Source organism: Thalia democratica, chromosome 3 (genome assembly GCF_965202585.1).
Source record: "Thalia democratica chromosome 3, ktThaDemo2.hap1.1, whole genome shotgun sequence".
NCBI classification, from domain to species: Eukaryota; Metazoa; Chordata; class Thaliacea; order Salpida; family Salpidae; genus Thalia; species Thalia democratica.
This window is the reverse complement of record NC_139167.1, coordinates 39,996,050-40,019,928: the sequence shown is the minus strand read 5'-3', so window position 1 is coordinate 40,019,928 and position 23,879 is coordinate 39,996,050. Positions and strand designations below refer to the sequence as shown.

The window sequence follows — 23,879 nt, the reverse complement described above, 5'->3', positions numbered from 1 at the left end:
TCATTTTATTTATATATTTATAAAATACAACTTATAATACTATGTTTAAAATTGATATTGAATATAATATTTTTTCACTTTGATACTGGTGCGACATCATCTTAGGCCAGGGCTTGGCAGGTCAAAAAAGAACGGTTTTTATGTGCTTACAAAAACATATTTAAAGACAATTTTTTTGAACAAAAAAAAAATTAGATGATAGAATATCCTTTAAGTATAACACTAAAATTTATTTTTGTGTTTTCGAAAATATTAGTATATTAAACTAGCTGAATAAAATTTTTAAGTGGCCCGCGGCAGTTTGCTGACCGCTGTCCTAGGCCCTAGTGCAGGGGTTGGCAAGTCAAAAAAGGAACGTTTTTCATATGCTTTAAAAAACATATTTAAATATAATTTTTTTAAACAAAAAAAATTAGGCAATAGATTATACTTTGAAGGTAACACTAAAACTTTATTTTTGTTTTTTGAGGATATTAATATACTAAACTAGCTGAAAAAAAAATTCAATGCGGCCCTAGGGAATTAGTTCAATTAAAAAATGATAGGAATAAATTTGGTTATCTTCCATTTTAGATAAGCGTATTTTACTTTTTAAATTTATTATTATTAGAGGTACTTTTAGACATTATATTAAATTTTTTATATTAACAGGGCTATTTTCTTGTTTTTTTAAATAATTAATTATATTAGTTTTTTTTATAAATTAGTAGAGCTGCTAATATAAAAAACTTAGAATAATAGTAAAATTTACCTCCAAAAACAAAAATTTTATAAGTAAAATAGGTGTTCCTAAAGTGGAAGATAACCTAAATTTTATCAGTGTATTATAACCTTATTTAAAATAAAATTAAATAATATATACATCATTAAGTTTTTGTTATGTATATAATTATTAATTTTTAGTAAAGATATATTTTGTTATTTCATTTTAGCAAGTGATGTTCAATTTGTCAAGTAAGTAAAAGTATTTGTGAAGCTTTATACCAATAAAAGAACATTAAAAGATGAACACTTTTACAATAGGACCTTCTGTTGGTGATAGTACTTTATCATCTTCTTCTAGCAATACTTCTAGAAAAAAACTAGTGAAACGTCCTAAAAAAATAAAGCCAGCCAAGGTAATTGATAGTAATTTTTATGAATAAATTCCAGTATTTTTTCTTAAGAAATTTAACTTAGCTAAATTATTTATATATTTGTTTATGTAAAGGTATAAATTAATTATACTAAAAGCTAAATAAACTTTTATTTTTGTAGTATTAAAGTTTAAAATATTTTTAAAGTAAAAGTAAGTAAGAGTATTACCTTAAAAGTATTTGTATTTGTAACATCAGAGTTTCCCAAAGTGGTCAATTTGGCATAAGGGGATACTTAAGGCCATAGGGGGGGGGGTCCAACATTTATTTTTTACAAAAACTAACTTTGGCTTTTATATGAAAGCTTTAAATACAAACTACAAGCCTGTTTTTATAGAATTCAAAAATATCATTTAATATTTGAGATATTTTATTTTTTGTAAAAGGTTTCAAATACAAACATATGGACCAGAAATTTTTTGGGGTCAATTTTCTTGGAAATTTAAAAGTTCACAAAAAATTATCTCCTCCTTCATTTTTCAAGCAATCTTCTTCTAATTTTCAGGAAATGTTTCTTATATTAAAAGAAAAAAAAACTTTACTTTAGAATCTTAATAGTGTAAAAAAATAAAAATTTTATCACAAAAATTAAAAAAAATTTTTTTTTTTTATAATTCAAAAGTAACGTTTTTTATTATTGTATAAATATTAGACTGTGAAAGTTTGAGGAAGATTGCTTGAAAAATGTAGGAGGAGATAGATTTTAAATAAAATAGTCTTTTTTCGCTGTTTTAGTTTTCCCCTTCCATAGGGTACCTATTATGCGGCCCGACTTTGACTAGTCATATTTCAAAATATAATTTGAATTTTTTAAAACGATAAAAAGCATCTTCAAGCTTAGGAAAAACTCTTTAAAATAAGATCAACTTGTAAAATACATGGTTCCCCCCTATGGCCTTAACTAAATTTCACAAGAAATTTAGAACTTACACAAGATGTTCTTCGGTTTTCATTTAATAAAAAAAAGGTACATAAGCACAATTTATTAAATTAAAAAGGCTTAATTTACTGAAGTTTGCATGAGAAATTTTCAGGTTTGTTAGGAGTGGGGACATTAATTTTTTTTAATTTTATGAAAAAAGGGCGTTTAATAAAATGAGTTCAGAAATCCCTGAATTACCCTGAAGTACTTTTAAAAATTTTTTTTTTTTTACAAGTGTTATAATTTCTTTAATGTCTGGTGTGTCTAGAAATATTTTACCTAGTTTGCAAGACAGTCAAATTTGTTATTAAAAATCATACTTTGTATTATTATGTTACAAAGAAATGACATAGTTTAAAAACTACAACTAGAACACCCTGTATAAAATTCAAGTCTAAAGAAAGTTTCATGGAGGCTTTTTTCAACTTATTTAATTTTTTTTATAGTTTCTTGTAAAATACAGTTTTTTCTTTTCAAAAAATCAAGAAGTGCTCTCATTAAACTCTCATCAAACTTTCTTAAATTTTACACAGTGTGTTTTTGTGATAATTGCAACATTAAAAAATAGAAAAAAATGAGCAAAAAAGTTAAAGATCTTATTCTTTTAGCTTCCATAAAGTTTACAATTGGCTTGTTTTCAAAAAGGGTCAGGAGGGCAACTTAAGAATTTTAATAAAAGTTAGATAACCCAACCAAAATTCTTGTTACCTTTAAACAAAATTAATAATTTTTTAGTGTGTACCAGGAAATGTAGTTGTTTTTAAGCAACCGACCTCAAATTTTAAGAGTATATTCTATGTATTTAGAAAAACTCCTACCTTAACAATTAATAAAAGTATAAGTTAAGAATTTTATGACCAAATCGAAATATCAATTTTATTTTACTTAAAAAAAGTTTAAGTTTGTTGACTTACCTACAATTTGATTGTTTCAGTCAAGACAAGACTGAGAAAGTTTAGAACAATTACTTGGAAAATTTTGAAGATGGATTTGAATGAAACTATCTTTTTTTTTGCATTTTTAACTTGGCTCTGCTACAAAGATAACTATGAGCTATCAATTTTTTACCCTCATTTTTCAAACAGAAATTTTAATTTTTAAAATTATTAAGAACCAATTGATTTTCAAGTTAAATATTGCTTTAATGAGGTCAAGGTTTGAAAAATTCCTTTACTTTATTGTGCCCTTAAGCTAAAGCCATAAATTTGTATTCACAAAATGAACTGTTGAAACATTTTAAGATTGATACATAAATTGTTCTGAAAACTTTTTTGAAGTGTTTATTTCTTTATTTTTAACAACTTATTTTACCAAAACTTATCTTTCCTTATTAAAAGAAATTTTTTAGATTGAAAAGTACATAAAATTAGCTTAAATCTTTAAGTACTATTACCTTATGTAATGTTTTATGCGTAATTATAACTTGAATTGTTTATAGTATACCTATCTTAGTTTTTTTGTTCTTTTATTTTTACTTTGTTGTTTATATTTTTACAATTTATTCTTTACTTTTTACTAAAAGCCTTCGTTTGGTATTTTTAAATAAAAAAAAGTTAACAAATAACTGTAGAGTAAACTTGTAAAAGATGTATAATAGTGTAAATTTTGTTACATTGTTTCTATTTCCATTTTATTTATTATTAGTACATTCATAGTAATATTTCTTGTTATTTTTGACTAAAAGCAAAATAGCTACAAATTTTGAAGTAAATTTTCATTTATAACTAGATAGTTAAACTAACTTGATGTTTAAATAGTTTTTCAATTTAACTTAAAAGTAAGATAAATATTTAGTTTTTATCACAGTATATATAGTTTTGTAAATGACAAAGAGCAAAACTATTAGCTGAAGATTTGTATTGACAAAAGTTGTACTTTCATTATTACAAATTACACAATAGTCTAATAAACATAAGTTAAAAGCAGAAATAAAATCTTCTACTAATCAAATATATTCTTGCATTTCTGACCTGAAGTTTTATATGCAAAGTTGTGCATGTTTATCAATATACTGTACAGCTACTTTATAAAATAAATACAAACAACTTTTTTGTTGTTGAATGTTTAAGTTCGTAAATTTCCAATTGAGTTAATATAAAAGTTTATATTAGGAATTTAAAACATAAAACTGTTTATGTTTGTAAATAGTTTTAAGTTTAATTGCACAATTTATATAAGTTTTATGAGTAGTGTGAAACGTAATGAAGCTAAGATTAAATTTAAGAATTTTAATAAAAAAAAAAATATTACAATTTTTATTTACTATTTATTTAATACATTTATTTATAATTATAAAAGTCTGTACTTTATAAAACATTGAGCGCTATAATTTAAGATTTAAATTAAGTGACAGACATTAGTAAATTTAATTATGTTTTTATACAACAATTTTTCATTTGGTGCAAAAAATAAAAAATATATTAACATATACATTTACTAATTAATTTTTTTTTTCATTTTTTGTTTATTTATAGATTTGCAAAATATGTGGAGACAAATCAACAGGCTTTCATTTTGGAGCAGTGACTTGTGAAGGCTGCAAAGGGTTTTTCAGAAGATCTGTATCAAAAGGTGGAAACTTCACTTGCTTGTTTAATGGTAAGCAAATATGAGCTCATTTGAAAAAAGTTATATGAAATGATAAACTTTAAAATGTTAAAAACTTTAAGATACAGCATGGTTCTTTTAAGTTTGTATGAAAATAACTTTGACAGGCCATAAGGGTGTCCAAAAACTTTTGTACAAATTAAATCATCAACCTTTTTTTTACAATTTAAGTATGAACCAGTGGCGTAGCGTGGTATTTTGGTCAGGGGGTGCGCAAATTTTTTTCTCAAAAAATCCTTTAAATTAAAACTTTTGTAATTAGCTATAAAAAAACTTTTTATAAGTAATATAATTGAAATAAATTTATTAAGTAAAATAAATTCGTTAACTGTTTTAAAAAATATTTATATATTACAAAATTAAACAATTAACTAAAAGTATAAATTTCATTAGAGTTACTTATACTTGCAAAAATGTAAACTTACTAAATAAAAATTGTTTTTATTACTTATAGTAAACTTTATATCTTTATAAATTATTATATTCAATGAAACGAAAGTATCTGTTTTATTTACGAAAAAAATATCAATCTCTTTAATATACAATACAACAGTGATAACAACACCTCAATGCACATAATTTTAATAAAGTTAAACAGAAGTTAAAATAGACCAACTTTATAACTGTTATTACAGTTTATTACAACTTTGTAAAATAGTTAAAAGTATACATTTTAAATTTAATTCATTTGATTGTATTTGTTTAAAATAAAAATCACAAACAAAGTTTATTTCTCATAGGCCGACACGCTTATCTTGTATGTTTACAAAAATAAAGTTCAGAAAACTAGCAGTAGTCTTAACAATGTTACATAAAAAAAAAGTTTGTAAAATTGTTTAATTTTTCTTTAAGCGTGACGTATTTTTGTAAACTTTTTGTAGAAAAATAATCTGCCATAAGGTTATACTACAGCGGTGCGCTATATAATTTGCGTGCTTTTTGAGTGTAAATTCTTATGAAGTTAATGAACTTATAAAGTTTTACCTTATGGAGTTTTTCATCAACATCGGTGCGCATTTGCAATTACGCACCTAATCAGTATATTGAGTAATAACATGTACTTTCCTAACTTGTCACTAATTGATATTCAAAATTTCGTTTAACTTTTTGAATACTAGATAAACATAGTTGAAAAAAGGCAAATTAAGCAGAAAAAATAAACTATAAAGGATAAAGATATTACATTTTTTTTTTTACATTTTTCTTTTTTTGGGTGGCTTGCATGCGCCAGTGTCCCTCCCCACGCTACGCCCCTGGTATGAACTACAAGACACATTTAGATTTTTTAGAACTATAAGATACACATAAGAAACTCCTAATAAATTTTCAAGATATGTAGTCAGTTTTAAAAAATGTTTCTGATACATATGTACAAAGAAAACCTTTTTATCCTATTTTCTAAGAATTTGAAAAACTACTATAAGTGTAACTTTTCCTACATTCCTACTATTCTTTAGACCAGTTTTCTATTCAGTTCTTTTTTTTTGTTTACTTTAAAATATTTCTTGTTCGAATTTCTTGAAACACAGTTTTTTAGTTTGTATAAAGATTAGACATTAAAAGTTTGAAACTACTACTCGAAAATTGTAAGGTTAGATATTTTTCTACTGAATTAGTTTTTTATCAGCTTATCTGAATTGTATTTTACTTAAAGAACTTGTTGCATATATTACAAAATTTACTTTAAAATTTAGAAAATGTTAAAAGGCAAATATAATTTAGTTTATAAATAATAATCAAGACTCAATTTAAAAGAAAAGTAATTTAGCTATTCTATAGCCTTAAGAGTTTTAGAAAGTTGAATCTAAAGCCATTTTAGTTTATTTTTTAGTAATAAAAAATAATTTAACTTATTAACTCATACCTTCTTAAATAATAAGCATGCAATTTAAAAATTAAAAAAATTAAACTTAAGGTTATTTTATATTGAAATGAAGAAATTAAACATAATGACTGCAGGACATATTTTTTATCTTTACCACAAAATAAAAATAGTGCTAAAACATAAAAAGATCTTATAATGAAATTGTACAACGGTTAAAGTATATAAAATTGAAAATATAAATGTATATTATTAAAATATCAGGTGACTGTACGATCACTAAACTGACTAGAAAGCACTGTCAAGCATGCAGGTTCAAAAAATGTTGTGAAGTTGGAATGCGTAAAGATTTGATCATGTCTGACCAGGAGGTGAATGAGAAACGGGAGTTGATAAGGGTGAATCGAGAAAAAAGGCGTTTGATTAAAGAATCCATGGATAGAAATCAAAAGCTGAGATCCATTGAAGAAAGTTTGCAGAAACAACAGGAAGCTATAAGTATGCAACCCCATAGTATTTGGCCACAGTTTCAGCCGGAAACTAGTATTACTAAGGTAAAAAGCAAGTTAATATCTTATAGTAGTAAAAAGAAAAATTTTCAACATAGTTTTAACTAAACGTTTCAACTATTTTAATATGATTTCACCTAAAAATATTTCCAGTTGTAATTTAAAACTATACTTAGGATTTTTCTTTTATTTCTATTATTATGTAGACAGTATAATCATAAAGTTTTAATTCGGAAATTTTTTATTCTATTTAATTATTTTTTCACGTAAAAAATTATAAAGAGTTTTACATATACAATCTACACTCTTTTATAATTAATTTCAAAGTTTAGAAAGCTTTTGTTTAAAAACTATTATCTTATAGATTTTAAATGGTATAAATTGAAAAATTTTGAAATAAAATCAATATTTTAGTTATTTATTGTAAAACATTTCAACAGAAAAAAATTGCGTTGTGTTTAATAAAAAATTATAAAACTAAATAAAGTTGTTTTAAATTTTGTTTTTTATAATTTTTTCAAATCTAGAAACTTTCTGTTCCTAATCCACCGTACAAAATGTCTGTTTATCAACGAGATTTCATCGAAACCTTAATGAAACAACACGAAGAAACTCTTGGTAAAGATTATGACTCTGAGGACTCTACATATTTTCGCGGACTTGACCAGATCGTTCCACCTGAGAGCCCACCACTGAACACTGAAACTTCTTTTGCAGAGCTTGTTGTGTCAACTAATCCAAGTTATTCGGACAATGCAAATTTGGTTTGAGTTTGTCTCATACAACATTGTAACTTGTAGACTTTAAAGTAACAAAGTACAATAAAATTAAAACTATTGAGATAATCACAAGTATGGAATAAATTTGATTTAGTTAAAGTAAAAAGGTATTTCGAATACTATTTTTATAGATTATAAAAAAATAAAAAAAATGTTTTTTAGTTGTACATAAATAACATAAAAATTGTGAGAAAGTGAGTAAAAGCTTAAGGTTGATGTTCTTCTCGAATAATTTTTTTAATATTTCCTTGTATTGTAATTATTCTATTGATACTTTAATTAGTATTTACCAAAAAAATAATTTAAGTATATATATAAATAGGTTTTAATTTTAAAATGTTTTTAAGATTTAAAAGTTGTTAATTTGAAAAGACACAAAAATATTTCTTTATGCTTTTTTTCAAATTCAAAGTTTTAGACTATAATCTTAATTTCTTTATTGTTTTTAATTATCTAAAACCAAAAGCATATCATATATATTACTATATTTCAAAACTGTTACTGTATTATTGTTTTTTGAATAATATAGAAATTTGAGTTAGTGCATACTAACTTTTTCCTAATGCTGCTGTAATTTTACAAACAATTTCTAAAAGGAAAAAATAACTTCCAAGTATTTAAAAATATAAAAGTTGGTATTAGTTTGTTAAGATTTTTTCGGCTTAATGTTTAAAAACTTCATAGTGGTTTTCCTGAAGTAGGGATGCCAATTTCTGACTTAAAAAACTGAAAACGATCTTTTTGACATTAAAAAAGTTTTATACATAAAATCTTATCACAGTTTTGCTTTTTTAAATCAGTGGCGACGCGTGGTTGCTGATTTTTGTGTTATTATATATACCTAAATTGCAGTTTAATCTTGTACTGATATTCTATGAGATAGTCTGTTTTGGTCTGCCATACCCTACGCGAAGTTTCTGATATAGGTTACAGAAATATAATGTTAAAATAAGAAATATGTTTATCAGACTTTTATGTTTTTGATATTTTTTACAGAATTAGTGTTTTTTTCTAATTATGAAACTAGTAATTTTTCAGTAGGTTTAAATGGGAACCATTTTGTGTAACCATTTTTTATGTTTAATAAATTTAAGCAGCAGAAAAAAACTGGCAATACAAAGAAAATAAGTTTATATACTATATCATTTTAGCCTTATTTTAAGTTCACCAAAGCGTGAAGTTCTTTTAATTTTATATGTTATTAGTTTATTATAAAATATATAATGTATAATATACATAAAACTTATTAAGATCAAGCTATTAAGTTTATAAAAAAAAAATTAAATAAAATCATAGCAAATTATACAGTATCATTATTTTTTATCACACTAACACATGTTTCTGTGTGTTAATGGATTAACACTTTTCAACGGAGCGCTGTAAAAAAATATACTGTAAGGAAAGAATAGAACCTAAAGTAGGTATATGCATGTGTCCATTAAAAATAAAAATAATTGCTATAAATTTTTATAGGCTAATGGTTAATAGAAGATAAAATACGTAATGTATAAATATCCGACTGTCATAAAACTATATAATATTTATAATTACTAAGTCTAAATTAAGTAAATTAAAGTAAAAATACAAAATAAAATAACAAGTCATAGTATAAACTACTTACATGAAATCAAGGAAGTTTTAATTCTAGATATTTAGTGGTTACGAATTATTCAAAAAAACATTTAATAATTACGTCACAATATTAAGCTGTTATATATAAACATTAGGACAAGTTAGTTAAATTAATTATTAAACGGATAATAATTATATTTATTATTTTTAAAATATTAAGTTAGTGTCATTAAGTTAAAGCTTCTTGATTTGATATCAAAAAATAAAATATCCAGAGATAATACTTTTAATCTCAAATACTAGAAATAAAAATAACTCTGAACAAATAAAAATTTTTGTGTTTATAAACATTATCACGATACAAACATTAATATTTTTCAACATTAAGTAATATATTTATCACGGATAGGAGTCTACAATGCACGAATGGACACTTTTGCACGAAGACACTTTTGCAAGGGTTGAATTTTTTTAAGTATTATTATTATCTTTAATTATTTTTTATTTATTTTTTACTATTATTATAATTCTTTCCTGAACCACAATCTTGCATCTAACAGGTCATCGGCGATTGCCGAACACTTGTTAAACATTTCTGATTGTGCAAAGAATTGTAGTGATACTCATTTTTCAACTATAAGTAAAGCACGTAATGATTATCATCTAAGTGTTTTAGAATCTTTATTTATAAAAACGTTTAAATATAATCAGTGCAAGCAACAATACGTTTGTAAATCTAGTCTTTAGTTGTTATGATTGTTGTTTGTCGCTTATTTTATTATACAGGGTTGTCACTTTACCTGGAAAAACTCGGAATTTGACAATTTAGGCAAAAAAAACTGGAACTTTAACATGTTCAGTAGTAAAATTTCGATTTGACTTAAAAATTCTATCATACAGATAAAAAATTTGTCATCATCAAAATTTTTTCTATTAAAAAACACATTCAAAGTAGCTTTACAGTATCTTTTAAATGTTTTTACACTGTTTAACACAGTTTCTTACCTTAATCTTAACTTTTAACTAAAAATAGACCCAAAAATGTGTACTTTTAAAAACTTGGAGGAAATATGGAAAACAAGGAAAAAAATTCGAAAAAACGAGTCGCAACCCCTATTATATTTATTATTTGTTTTGTTTTTATATTCATACGTTTGCTTTGTTGAATTACTAATCAGTTTGTTTATAGTTATGTACTTATAAACTGTTAATCTATCTCTAACTGATTTAGCTTAATTGTGCTAATTGGTTTTAAATGAATATTTTCTGATAAAAGCTCTAACTGTTTATTTACTCAAAATTTAATTTTAAAATTAGTTGCTAACAAAAGTAGTTGATAAGTATTAGCTGAAATCGATTTTCTTGTTTGTTTAATAACAATGTTTTTTAATGAATCATGTCTCAAATTTCTGTTTGATAAAATTTTCTCAGAGTTGAACAGTTTTTTATTGTGAAAAATTGTATTTTTTTATCTGTATTTTAGTCTGTTGAACAAGTCTTTGAATTTTTAATATCTTAAATATATAAAAAAAAAAGTATACTTATAATTTGCAGTTTTACAGTAAAGTACTTTATCTCATAGCCTTCCCATACTTAAATTACATTTACTGTAATATAGCTGCAATGTACATCATCAAATGCTTGTGTTATATGAATAGTTTAATTAATCAAAAAATACCTAGTTTAACTAGTATTTCTAAATTTACATCTACGAATAAAACAAATAACTGAGTGTTGTATTTTATACAAGTCTGTTGAGGTTTTCATAAGCTTAAGTTTTCAAAAACTAGTATTAGCCAAAATTTAGTTTCATAACAACAACAAAAAATAAACTAAGTTTATAGGCTGTTTTTTATTGTGCGTTTATATATTGTTTTACCATATGCAAAAGCTTAAATACACTTTATTAATTTTTTTCGTAGTGACCAGTAAGTAGTGACTTGCATTAGCTTTACTTTAAAAAGTATTTAATTGTTATAATAATTGACTATAAAAAACACAAAATTAGTGATTTAACAAAAAAGTATCAATTAAACTAATCAACACCGAAAGTTAATTTAGTTTAAAAAATATCTAATAAGTGATATAAACATAAATATTCATTATTTATAAAAATTATGATTAATTATCAACGTCATTATTTGTAAACAATCATAGATTTATATGTTCTAAATGATAAATTTTCTTTTAAATAACAGTTGTTGTTTACTTAAAATAAAAAGAATAACATATATATGATTGTTTTCTGTTTCTAAATGTATAGAGTAAACTATAAATGACGCTAGTATTTTTTTTGTAACAAATAAAAATAATCAATATTATTCGGTTTTTTCCAGTAGCTAGTAAATGATAGTAGAATTTTATATTAAACCTAACCTATTGATTGATTTTTAATTTATATCAAGGAAGTCCTAACACGCTTAAAATAAAGCAATTTTTCAAATACTTTATTATATTGAAATTCTTAAGGTTTGTTTTATATAAATCAAATAATATTTGTTAACTAATTTAAAACAAAAATCAGTGTCATGATGTTTTTCTGACTACCTTTTTTATGTTTATTTTTTTGTAAATTGCAGTTTACATTTTACGGTTTCGATTCTAAATACAAATTTAACTAAATGCAATCTTAAACTTTTTGTTTTAGAAGAATAAAAAAAAAAGAATAAATAAAAAGTCGATTGATTACAAGTAAAAATAAACACTGAATGTTGAAATTTAAAGTTAACTGTTTTTAACAGGCTTATATGGATAAGAATTCACAAGACATATCTGATGCGAAATCTTTCATTAGAATGAAACAGACTGCAGGCACTAGCTGCGATTTTTCTTTGCATGGCTCAACTTCAAGCGTTAGTTTTTATTAATATAATTTAACTAATTTTTATACTTTAAATGTATATTTGAAAATTTTTATTCTCGCTTTTTTGACACATATATTAAGTGTCTTATTGTTTTACTTAATCAATTAGTTTTAGATTTCCTTATTTTTTTATAAACAAGCCGTATTAATTTAATTTGTAAACTAATACAATTCTTGCATTGGTCATTATAATTAAACTACTTATATTTAAATCTAAAGAGTAATCTAATTAAAAATTATCGCTAGTGAAAAAGAAATGTTTTAGATCTCACTTAGTTATCTGTTTCTAATTTATTATTGTATTTAATAAATTTACATAATATAGTTAATCAAACTCGTTTTTTCTCAGAATATTTAAACATCACTCAAAATATATATTCTCCTTAATTTTTTGAGTTAGAGACTAAAAATTTTAAAAACATACCTTTTATAGTTTAGAAGACTTTCAATGTCGGGATTTTAAAAATAAAAAAATAGACGAAAAGACGGTGTTTTTTGAAATTAAGTTTTTATTTTTCATAATAAAAAATTTCATTCATTGAATCGATTTGAATATTAGTAATGGACTTTCTGTACAAAATTGAGGAAGGTTGATTAAAAGATGAAGAAGAAGATATATTTTTAGTGAAATAGTCTTTTTTTTTTGCGTTTTTAGTTTGCGCCTTCTACTAGGAAGCTGTTGAGCTCACCGACTTTGATCACTTATTAAACTAGAAAATACTTTGAATTTTTTTAAGCGGTTAAAAATGTCTGATATCTCAGATAAAACTCTACAAAGTAAGATCAACTTGTAAAAATCAAGGTGGATCTTCTTATGGCCTTTAATTGTTTTTTTATTTGACTGTTGATTTTCAATTTTTAATGATTTGAATTAACATAAATCCTTAAAATTACCTTGCGCTAACTGGCATAACTTTTATAATATGTCGAAGTTTTTAGTTTGGTTAGAAACTCTAAATGCGCTTGAATATTTGCCCTCTAGCCACAAAATTTCAAAGAAAAATTCAAATTTCTTTTTACTATTTCCAGTTGCGGGCCTGTGACAAATTCGCCTTTTTTTTAGTGTAATTTTAATTTTCGGCTAATTTTGTCGTGTGTTGGCGGCTAATGTTTATTCTATTAAGTTGTTGATTGTAAGCGGTTTTTGAACTAATTTTGTTCATATTTTTTATAAATTGTTGTTATTTATTGCTGCTATAAATTTAATTCAAAAAGATTAAACTACAAGTAACTTTAAAATTGGTTGTTATGATTTCTCACCTAGATTTAATTAATAAAATTATAATACCTAATATTAACTTTCTTGTATTTAGTATATACTTTCTTGAACATTTTTATAATCATGGAGCAGGAAATGTAGATCTTGTCCCAGCACCTAACGCTCTAAGCATTTAACTGCTAAAAAATAACAATAAGACTAAGAGTAGCTTTAGTTTTGTGTTTAATTCCACTAAAAGTAATTCCTTAAGACAGGCCTCAAGGGTTACAGGCCCACAATTAAAAGTTTTTGTTATGTAGGATCTAGCAATAAGACTTGAAATATAGGGGTGTGAAAAGCTGACATACTAATGTATGAAATGGTTAAGTATTTGAATTTTATAGTTTGTATTTGAATAAAAAAGTACTATATACAAAATTTAATTTTCTGTTTGAATGAGTATTACTTTTATTAAATAGAAATTTTTATATTGAGTTTTGTAAATAGGATGTTTTAGATGGCGTTACAGCTGACCACAAAGTTTAAGCATCAAGGCCCAAGAGGCTTTTATCTAAAGTTTGTTCAAAAAAATTGTTAATTATAAAAATAAACATGTTTTATATAAGCAGTACTTAAATTTAATACGATTAATAAAAGCATAAGACTTATTTAACATTTTTTTTCCTACTAAGTTGTGTATAATCTTTATGTTTATAATGAGCCGTTAGAAATTAAAAAAAGTACTCATTAAATATTGTTGTAGTTTTTCAAAAAAGTATTGTTTGAGTAGTTACTTGCCTAGTTTTTAAACTACTTTGATAACAATTACTAATTGCAGCAGCTAATACAACAAACACACAATAGATTGACAGGAAGATGTTGTTGTATAAGTATTTACCTAGTTTTCATTAAGTATTGTTTTACAGACAATATCTTTCTTGGTTGATTTTATTCACAACCTAACTACAAGGATGATAATTTTTTTATGATAAAGCTGAATTGAACTAACAATGCCTCAAATGCCCTCTGGAGAGTTGTACACATGAAGCACCAGATGTCGATGCTTCTGTAGCTGCCTCTTTGCTTATCATACACAACAATGTCCACATTAATGCAAATTCTTCAAAACCAAAGCCTTCAAAGATGGACCGTCCTCGAATACGGAGATATTGTAATGAGGAAATATGGAACTTATTTCTGCAAAAATGGGCAATGTTTAAAGACAGCACAAAGATGACAGAGTCAGAAAGACGTCGTCAATTGTACCAGTGCTGTGATGAAGATCTTGGCGATGCTATTCTAAAGGGACATACAGACGTAGTAAGTTTAATTGAGCGAGAGCTTTTAGGTATGATCAAGCAACTAGCAATCATTCCTGTTTCAGTTGTTGTCCAACGATCATTTCTTAGTACAAGACAGGATTTGACTGAAAACACAAGATCATTTGCTGCCCGTTTAAAAGGAAAAGCCAGTTCATGCTCTTACACCTGTACTTGCTCCAAATATGTCTGTAATAAAGTAATAGATTTAATAGACACAATCTTTAAAGATGTTATGGTGACTGGTCTAGCAGATGACGATATCGCAAAAAGGTGCTAGGATGGGGAAGTCTAGATGAGTAAAATATCAATGAGATAATTGTATTTAAGCAAAAGAGGTGGCACGTGATGCAATATCACAACCCGCTATTACGGCCTCAATTTTCTTATACAAATCCTTAAGAAAATCAACAAAAACGAAGTGGTAAAATGACTTGTAACATGTGTAATAAATCAACTGATAATTTTGTTGGAGCAGTAAAAATAAGAAGTATATTTAGTTTTCTGCCTATAAACAATGCTGGATAAATCCCGGAAAAAGTTTATCAAAGTGACAACAAATGTTCTAATGAGTCAAATGCTTTTCTGAATGGTGGATTTTTGACACAAAACTTTGATGACCTTCGTGGTCGAGGTCGCAGAAGAAATCTGTGCGAAAAAGAAAAAGGAGGTACAGGAATTTAAAAACGTACTGCTACACACTAAATGGCGACGAAAACCGTTCAAATCCCAAAGCAATCCTCGCATACCTCCAACTGAGCCATCGAATTCAAAAATTCCTTTTGAATCAATTGTCTGTGGTTATTTTCATTTTAAAGGGTGGTATTATTTTGTAGCTGCTTACAGACTTTAAGGTTGGATAGAACAACAAAGAATCAAATTAGGTACAAATGATTCTGGTTCAAAAGGACTATGTAAAGCTTTGCGTCGTACTTTTGTCACTTTTGGCCTTCCAGTTGAAATATCTTCGAATGGTGTTTCTGAGTTTTCTGCAAAAGTTATCAAGGATTTTATAAAACGACGGGGTATACACTATCGTATGTCATCTGCATATCATCGTCTGTCAAACGGTAGAGCGGAACTAGCAGTAAAGGCCTGTAAGCGATTAAGTTAAGGAATTTGGACTTTGGAACAACTGAAGAACGTTGGTCCAAAAGGTGTACTAGAAAACAGCAGAATGATACAAGCTTTACTTACGCAGAGAAATACGCCTGATCGGGTATGCAAACTATCCCCTGCACAGACCTTTTGGGACGAAATTTAAAGCACTCATAATCTTACATCAGAAATAGTGTTTGGCTAACAATAACCCGTAGATGTCAAATATGTGGCTTAATGCATGAATAAAAAGGAAGAAGCTCTTAGGTCTCGTTATGTTAAGTCACTCAAAAATTTAAGTGAGCACACAAAATCGTTTCCACCGCTGAATTGCAGTGATCATGGCATTATACAAAACCATTAACTTTCACAGGGGGAAAAGCGGAGTAGTAGTGGACTAAAAGACTATCACCAATATGTTTAAAATGTTGATGGATCCGGTTGCTTAACTGTTCTAAATCGCAAGTTTCTAAGAAAATTTAACCCTCCTGGTTACAATTCTCTAAGCAGTATCCCTTATCTGAGAAAAGCAAACATACCACTGCAGAAGTTTGTCTTTTCTGGTAATGATGAGAAAAGAGTTTTTAAGGAAAATTTTGATATGCTGCGCTCCCAGAAGGCGATAAGTGACTAAGTTAGAGATAAATATAGCTAGATTTGCAACGCAAAACCAGCTACCTTCCTTTCATCTGAGGACTCAAATTGCATGGGTCTACAAAGTAGAGAAATGGTGTATTGTCTTGTTTGGATCCTTTATCTGAAAGTAATTTTATTGACTATGGAGTGTCGCCAAAGAATAAACTGCGTCTTTCCGGTCGTGCTAGAACCCTAGAAGGATCTACAATGCCGAAAGTGGTATCTATAAACCTGTTTAAACTGCAGTTTATATTAATGTTTTTATTTAATAGTAAGCTAATCTAATTGTATCATTTCGGTGTTTTTTGTGTTTATTTTGCTAGGTCAATGTAGATCTTCTTTGTAGATAAAATCTAGGGGAGATGTTTAAGTATTTACATAGTTTTTATAATGTTTTGTTTTGCAGACTTTATCATTCTTTTATTTAGTTTGTGAATAAAATCAACCAAAATGGATATTTTTTTAGCTGTCTTTTGTCTTTGACAAAAATGTTGAAGTAGGTTAAACTTCTTGAAAAGTTTTTTTAGCCACTTTATGATTTATACTAAAAGATAAACGAAACAAGAGTTTTTTTGTTTATTTATTGAACTATTTTTGATATATTTTAAGTATATAGTAAGTAAACGTTAAAAAAAAGATGTATACTAATAAATATTTAAAAGTTCACTAAAATGGTCTGCCTGTTATTATAGATATAACTTAATGTGTAATTGTGTCATATATTTACATACTATTTTAAATTTGTAAATAAAATTTTTGGTGCTATGGTGTTAAAAAGATGCAATTAAAAAAGTTTTTTTTAATGAACTTAGTAGTACACAAGTATCTATCATAACTGAGTACAAAAGACCAGCATTCTTTCAAACTTTATATATTTTGAGCAGCATCTAATATTTAGTATTGTTATTAAGTTAGAAACTAATAAATTTGTAGTTTTTATTTTTCAGTGTAGCCTTTAAATATCATTCTGTTAAAAATATAATAAAGGTTTATTTGTTTAGAAATTCCAATTGCTTAAGCAATTGATATTTTATATATTAAGATTTTTGACTATAAACTAACCTGATATTTATGTTTGTATTGTATCACTTAATATGATAACTTTTTAACTTTAAGTTAAGTAGTTACTTCGGATTTCGGATTAAATTTACATTGAATTTGTTTAGGGTGATATTGTTTACTTAAAAGAAGAAATATATCATTTAAATTTAGCTTCTTTAACTTGTTCCTTAATAAAAGCTCATGTTGAAAACACTAGTTGTTTTATTTAGTTTTAAAAAGTACACAATTAATTTAACTGGTTAAAAAAGCTTATTTTTGTTAATCGAAAATGAATTTAAAATTGAAATATTTTATTTATTTTTAATTGAAATTTAAAAATAAGTTTTGTCTTGAATGTTTAATAAATTTACAAATGATCAGTAAAAAAGTAGCAAAATAATAATTAAAAATATGTTTTGAGATTTTTAAGTTTAAAACAAAACAAAATAAATTTACTGTGTTTTAGTTTTAGTATATAAGTTTATAGATGTTGTTCTAAAAAATTACATAGATACACCTACTGTATGAATTTTTAAAGTCTATAAAGTTTTAGTTTCTTATTTAATTCTTGTGCAATTTTATCTTTCGAGATAATTGCTTATGCATAACTTTATACCTATTGTGAACCTTTAAAGCTGTTTTAACAAACTTAAATTTTACTAGAGCGTTTTACAGCTTATTAAGGCTTTTAGCTTTTTCTTTTATTAAATATGCACTAAATGTTTTATCGAGTTAAATAAGAATTTTAACCTTTTTTTTTAGTTTTATTTTGAAGACAGAAGTTATATTTTGTAGAATTTTGTTTATTAAGCTTTATAAATTCATTTTTTTTTCAATAAACTTAAAATTTAATATTTTTTTCTTTAGTTTATCTATTTTTAATTCAGCTTTTTTCTTAGAGAACCTTTATTTTACTTTTAAAGAAACTAAGTCTTGAATGAATAACAATTTCATTACAGGAAAGTTATTCTACCAAGAAAACCTAAAATTATAAAAAAAAGTTATGTAAAATAATAAAGTTTTGATTAGATAAGAAATAAATACTGTATAAAAAAATGTTGTGTTTTTTTTCGAAACGCATTTAAAGTAGCATAACAGTATCTTTGCTGCGTTTTGTACTATTGAATATATGTTTTTACCATATATTTAGATTTTTATAAAAAAGCAACAAAAACTTGTAATTTAAAAAACCTGTAAGAAATTTCGTTAAAAACCAATTGCCACCCTGTTATTAAGAGTTCAGCGTTTTACTGATTCTATTCCTAGTTTTAAGATTATGTATACATTAATTTTTTTTGCTCATTAAGTTCACTCATATCTTACAACTGGTCATATTGATAAAATTCTGCAGGAGCGCGTTGAAACTCCGCGGGAAACCCCACCGGCCAGCAACGACGGCGACTGCTTCCTCCATCCGGAGAAGATGCGCGAGCTGCAGGGCCTGCTGCACTCGCAGGGCCTCAGCTTCCACAACCTGAAGGACCAGCGGTCGGCCTATATGCTGCAGCACTTCTGCGACATCATGAGCTGGGGCATCAAGAGGGTCATCGACTTCTGCAAGGGCATTCCCCAGTTTAGCGCGTTGAGCCTGCCCGACCAGGTGTTCCTGCTGAAGGGCGGCTGCCTGGAGATGCTCGTCATCAGGTCTTACTCGGCCTTCTCGCAGGACGGCAGCAGCTACACGAGCGAGAAGTTCCAGTACACGCAGTCGGACTTCATCAAGGCGGGGGCGAGCGAGGATTTTGTGCGCGCGTACAACTCGGTTCACTGCCGGATGCGCGCGCTGGAGCTGACCGGCGAGGAGATCTGCCTGCTGCTGGCCTTGGTTCTCTTCTCGCCCGACCGCGACGATCTGACGATGTGCGAGGAGGTGGAGCGCGCCCAGAACCAAGTCGCCGAAACGCTGCAGACTCTGCAGCACGCCGAGAAGGCGAAGGAGAGGGCGGTGGGCGACTTCTGCGAGATCATGCTGCTGCTGCCGAAGCTGCGGACGGTGAGCAGCCTGTTCTTGAGGGACATCGACATGCTCCAGCACGACTTCGAGAGCGACGTGAACCCGCTGGTGTTCGAGTTCAACAACTGAAGTTGTTGGGTTCATATCTTGACTGCTTACAAGAACATTTTGGTCTGTAAAGAAGGGCTGTAGTTTTTCTTAAAAGGTTTTTTTTTTGCTGCCTATATATAGTTTATTGAAAATGATTATACTTGTTAGGATGTTGGTGCAAGTTGTTGTTTCTCATAGTGTCAAAACAACAAATGCTGTAACAGGTGAAAGTGAAATTTTTAATATCATTAGAATTGTTCTTACACTTTCACAACAATTTTTCAAATGGTTGCTAAAAGTGGAAACGGTTGCTAGTTGAAATTTAATTGAGTAAGTTGTAAATAGTATTTCTGTCAAGTTACACAATTTTGTAATCGCTATCTAATAGTGTCATTACACTAAATCATGTTTTATGTCAGCTCAAATACCGTAAAAGATAATTTTCAGAGAAGTTTTTATTCCATATGTACACATACACATAGTTTAAATAAGTTAGTAATAGTCATGTCATAACGTGAGAATAAAAGTTTACTAGACTATTTAAACAGTATTTTATACACAATAAACAAAAATTTTCACCCTTTCAAAAATCTCAATGTTATTTTTTAATATGATTTTTTTCTATTTAAATCAAATTTTTATGTATTTATATTTTTTTCAATTTACTGATACAAGTTTTTTTATTTTTTTTATAATACTTTTTAAATTTTATTTTCTTAAATTTCTTATAACTAATAATCACTTTAAAACTTTCTCATGATAATTTTTAATCTTTATTCTACCAAGCATTATTTGTTTCTATAATTATAGTTATAAATAAATGAAAGTTTATGTAAAAAAATATTTCTGAAAGATAAATGAAAAGTTGTTGACATTTGGTCAGTTTTCTTTTAGATTGTTTATTCGAAAAACAAATATTTATAGAGCTGTTAAGGTACATACTTTCAAGCTAATATTATAACTTGTTTGCACTTAGAACTGTACATAAAATCAATAGGATTCAAAATAAAACAATTTAAAAAACATGATTATTACTAATGCATTTTGTACCATTTCAGCGTTGTATGTTATGTAACAGTTAAAATAGCTTTGTGGTTACAGAAACACTCTGTTTTTTCTTTTTTCATTTTACAGTTTAAAACTAACCGTATACAATGTGGTAAAAGTATATCATGGATATCCTCTTTACAAATTATATTAGTATTTATTTTTGGTTTACTTAACAAAAAGCAAGCAAAGCATTTTGAATACTTTTGAGGCTGCATCTATTTGTGTGGTTCAATAAGCTTCTAAGACTAACATTAATTCATCACTACAAGGATTATTTTTCAAAAAATTAACACTTTTTACTATTCTTTGTAAACTGTTTTTTTCCCTATTTCTAGTTTAAAAGACTTTTTGCTATAAATTTTATAAATATTTCACCGCCTTGTTAATTTTGTAAACATTTTATTGGTTTATTAATTTAAATTAAAAAAATCTTTTTGATTTTTAAAGTTTAAACTTTTTCTCGTCTTACTTAAAAAAAATGTTTAACTACATTACTAGATTTTTTACTTTTTAACTTTTAGTGTTTGTTAAAAAGTTAAATGAAAATAAGAAAACAAAAAAGTTCAAACAATTTATTCTACTGAATGAGTTAGTGTGTTTTTTAAAATGTTATCTACGTAGTCCTGTGCCATACGTAGAATTTTTTTTGATTAAAATTTAATGCACTTTTATAATGGACTTCTTTGCTTTTCTAATATTAATTTGGTGAGTGGTATGCTTTACTATCACGCTTTGCTGCTTTACTTTTTGTTTGTTCTAAGCCTTGTATATATAACTTTGATGTGTCAGGCCAAATTTTTGATTGCCAAATTGTTTTGCTAGTATTGCGCTCTCAATTAAAAAGAATATGAACCGAAGGAAACCTCAAAATTTCTATAAAATTTTAAAAAAAATTAGTTCTTTTGCTTTGTTGCATCTAGTAATTTTAAAATTTCAAAAAATATCACAAACTGTTAGAGTAATATGAATAATATTTATACCTGATTTATTAAATGATTTCCTTGATTTTTTTTAAATAGATAAGTTGTATTTTTGACTATATTAATAATACTAGAACCAAAACAAAGTTAGAATAGTTTTTATTTTACAGAAATTACACCAAATTTTGCAATTTTTTACCGATCAGTATTATACGTATCACTAAATGAGAAAATTTTATACAAGACTTTGGAAAAGCTTATTATAATAGGAACAACTATGATAAAAAAGTTCTGTGAAAGACGCAATAAGTAAACGTATTGTAGTTTAAATATACTATATATTTTTACAGTTTTGGTCAATTTGATTAATTTTACATAGGTAGAATATATATTTTTTTATTGTAATAATATATTGTAGAATGTATTATTTTTTCAACTAAAAAAAGAGAAAACTGTTAAAGTAAAAAATAATCTAATAAAGATTAGGAATAAGTTTTTAGAAAGCTTGTAAAAACTAAAATTTAAATTGTTAAGCAATAATCAAATGCATTTTTTTCGTCAGCTCTGATTGATGTTATAATATATTATTCTAATTTTATTGTAAATATTTAGTTTCATATTTGTTACCAAAATTTTTACTAGTACATGAATTTTATGAAATTGCGAATAAAAGTTCTTCAATTTATAATTAAAGCTGCATAGCTGATTGAGACGTACGAACTAAGACAAACCATCTTTAAGATTATTTTTACTTTCTATTGGCGGTTGTTAATACCGACTTAAATTAATTCTGTACTTAAATGAATTTGTTTGACATTTTAAACGACCCCTTTTTTTAAATTTTCTTGTTTAGACTTAATTCTCTTAAACGTTACACGAACAACAGTTTCATATTGTGCCTGTATAAATTTTAATTTGTAAAGTTTTTATTCCGAACTTCGTATTTATTTTTGTAAATACATCTATGTTTTTCAATTTGCGTAAACAATACATTTGTAAATAAAAAAAAAAAAAAAATTTTGTATTGCTTTCATTTTAAAAGTATTTAGACTTAATTACTTTATTTTTAAATTATATTTCGTAAAACAGAAAAAAAAATTCTATAATAAAAAAATTATTTCTGCTAAGAAACTCGGTTTTTAATTAAATATGTTCAAATCTGTTGATCGCAATTTTTTCAATGTATCATAATTCACGCGCTGTCGTAATGCTGTAAAAAGTTTACAATTGATGTTTAGTTTTTACGCTTTATCTTTTAAAATTACTTGTTTTAAATTCAATTTACAACATAACGTAAATTTTAAGTTATCGACCTTTTATTATAGCAGAGCTTACATTTAGAAATAAGTACTTTTTTGTAAGGAAAATATTTATATTCAAGCACTTATATAAACTAATATAACTTAGCGCAATTTAAAAAGATTTAAAGAGCTTCAGTCAAACGATCCAGTGATTTTATGAGGCAATATTAATAATTCGCTATGCAAAGATTTTAAATATTCTTTTTTGACATCGTAAAAAATGCGTAAATTTGAAGATAACAGTTTAATATTTACAATGAGCTGAAGTTTTATTTTTGACAGAAAATCAAAAAAGCTACCCTTTCACTAATGATGTACTGCGTCCAGGCCCCGGAATTTTTCACTAAGATCTGGACGCGGCAGAGTATTGATTTAAAAAGTAGACCGATTTCGGCCGGATCTTAGCTGAGGTCCGGTCGGATCAAATAGTTTGAAAATCGAAATAGTTTGAAAAAACAATCACGCTAGATTTGATAACAAAACGTTGCCTGATTAAACGCAAGTAAATTATCGAGTGCAAACAGACTTTAAGTATCTGAAATTTTAAAAGTTGTAGTTGATGTACATTGTAAGTTTGAAAAAAAGATTAAACTTTTCAATTGCTCTTTACTAGCATATGTCTACCTTGAATGTATCAATAAAATCATGTGGATCGATTCGTGGTAATTTTGCTTCCTTCGTTGCATCACCAACAAGTAATTGTTGATATAAAGTGTTTTAAATATTAATATAATTTTTCATTCGTAAACGAATCCGTTTTTGTAGACAGTAGCATTTTGTTTATAACAAGCCGGGTCTATTCGACATGGACTTTTGCTTGACGCTTTAATTTTGTTAAATAAGAAACTTTATAAGTTGGTTACGACCAGAGAAAGCTTTACTAATAAAAGTTGAAATATAACAAAAAAAATTTACACTTAGAAGTTTATTAAAACACATTCTTTTTAAAGCATTAAGTAACATTTAATTTCAAGTTATTTAACGTACAAAGGACTAAATATTTAACACTTATATCATGATCATTAAAATAAAGACTTAACCATTATAATTTATTTATACATA

At 26.4% G+C, this 23,879-nt stretch overlaps 1 protein-coding gene across 2 annotated transcripts; it reads left to right on the top strand.

Annotated features, from left to right (window-relative positions):
- Positions 1–900: 900 nt before the first annotated feature.
- LOC145831789 (vitamin D3 receptor B-like) lies at positions 901–21,884 on the top strand. Of its 2 annotated transcripts, XM_082939125.1 has the most exons (7): positions 914–954; positions 1,024–1,118; positions 4,533–4,656; positions 6,752–7,041; positions 7,524–7,760; positions 12,089–12,199; positions 18,854–21,884. In XM_082939125.1, the coding sequence occupies exons 1-7, from the start codon at positions 939–941 to the stop codon at positions 19,583–19,585; spliced, it is 1,605 nt and encodes a 534-aa protein (XP_082795251.1). In that variant the 5' UTR covers positions 914–938; the 3' UTR covers positions 19,586–21,884. The 2 variants fall into 2 exon arrangements, with proteins under 2 accessions (XP_082795250.1, XP_082795251.1); XM_082939124.1 differs by having other exon boundaries at positions 901–1,118.
- Positions 21,885–23,879: the final 1,995 nt, after the last annotated feature.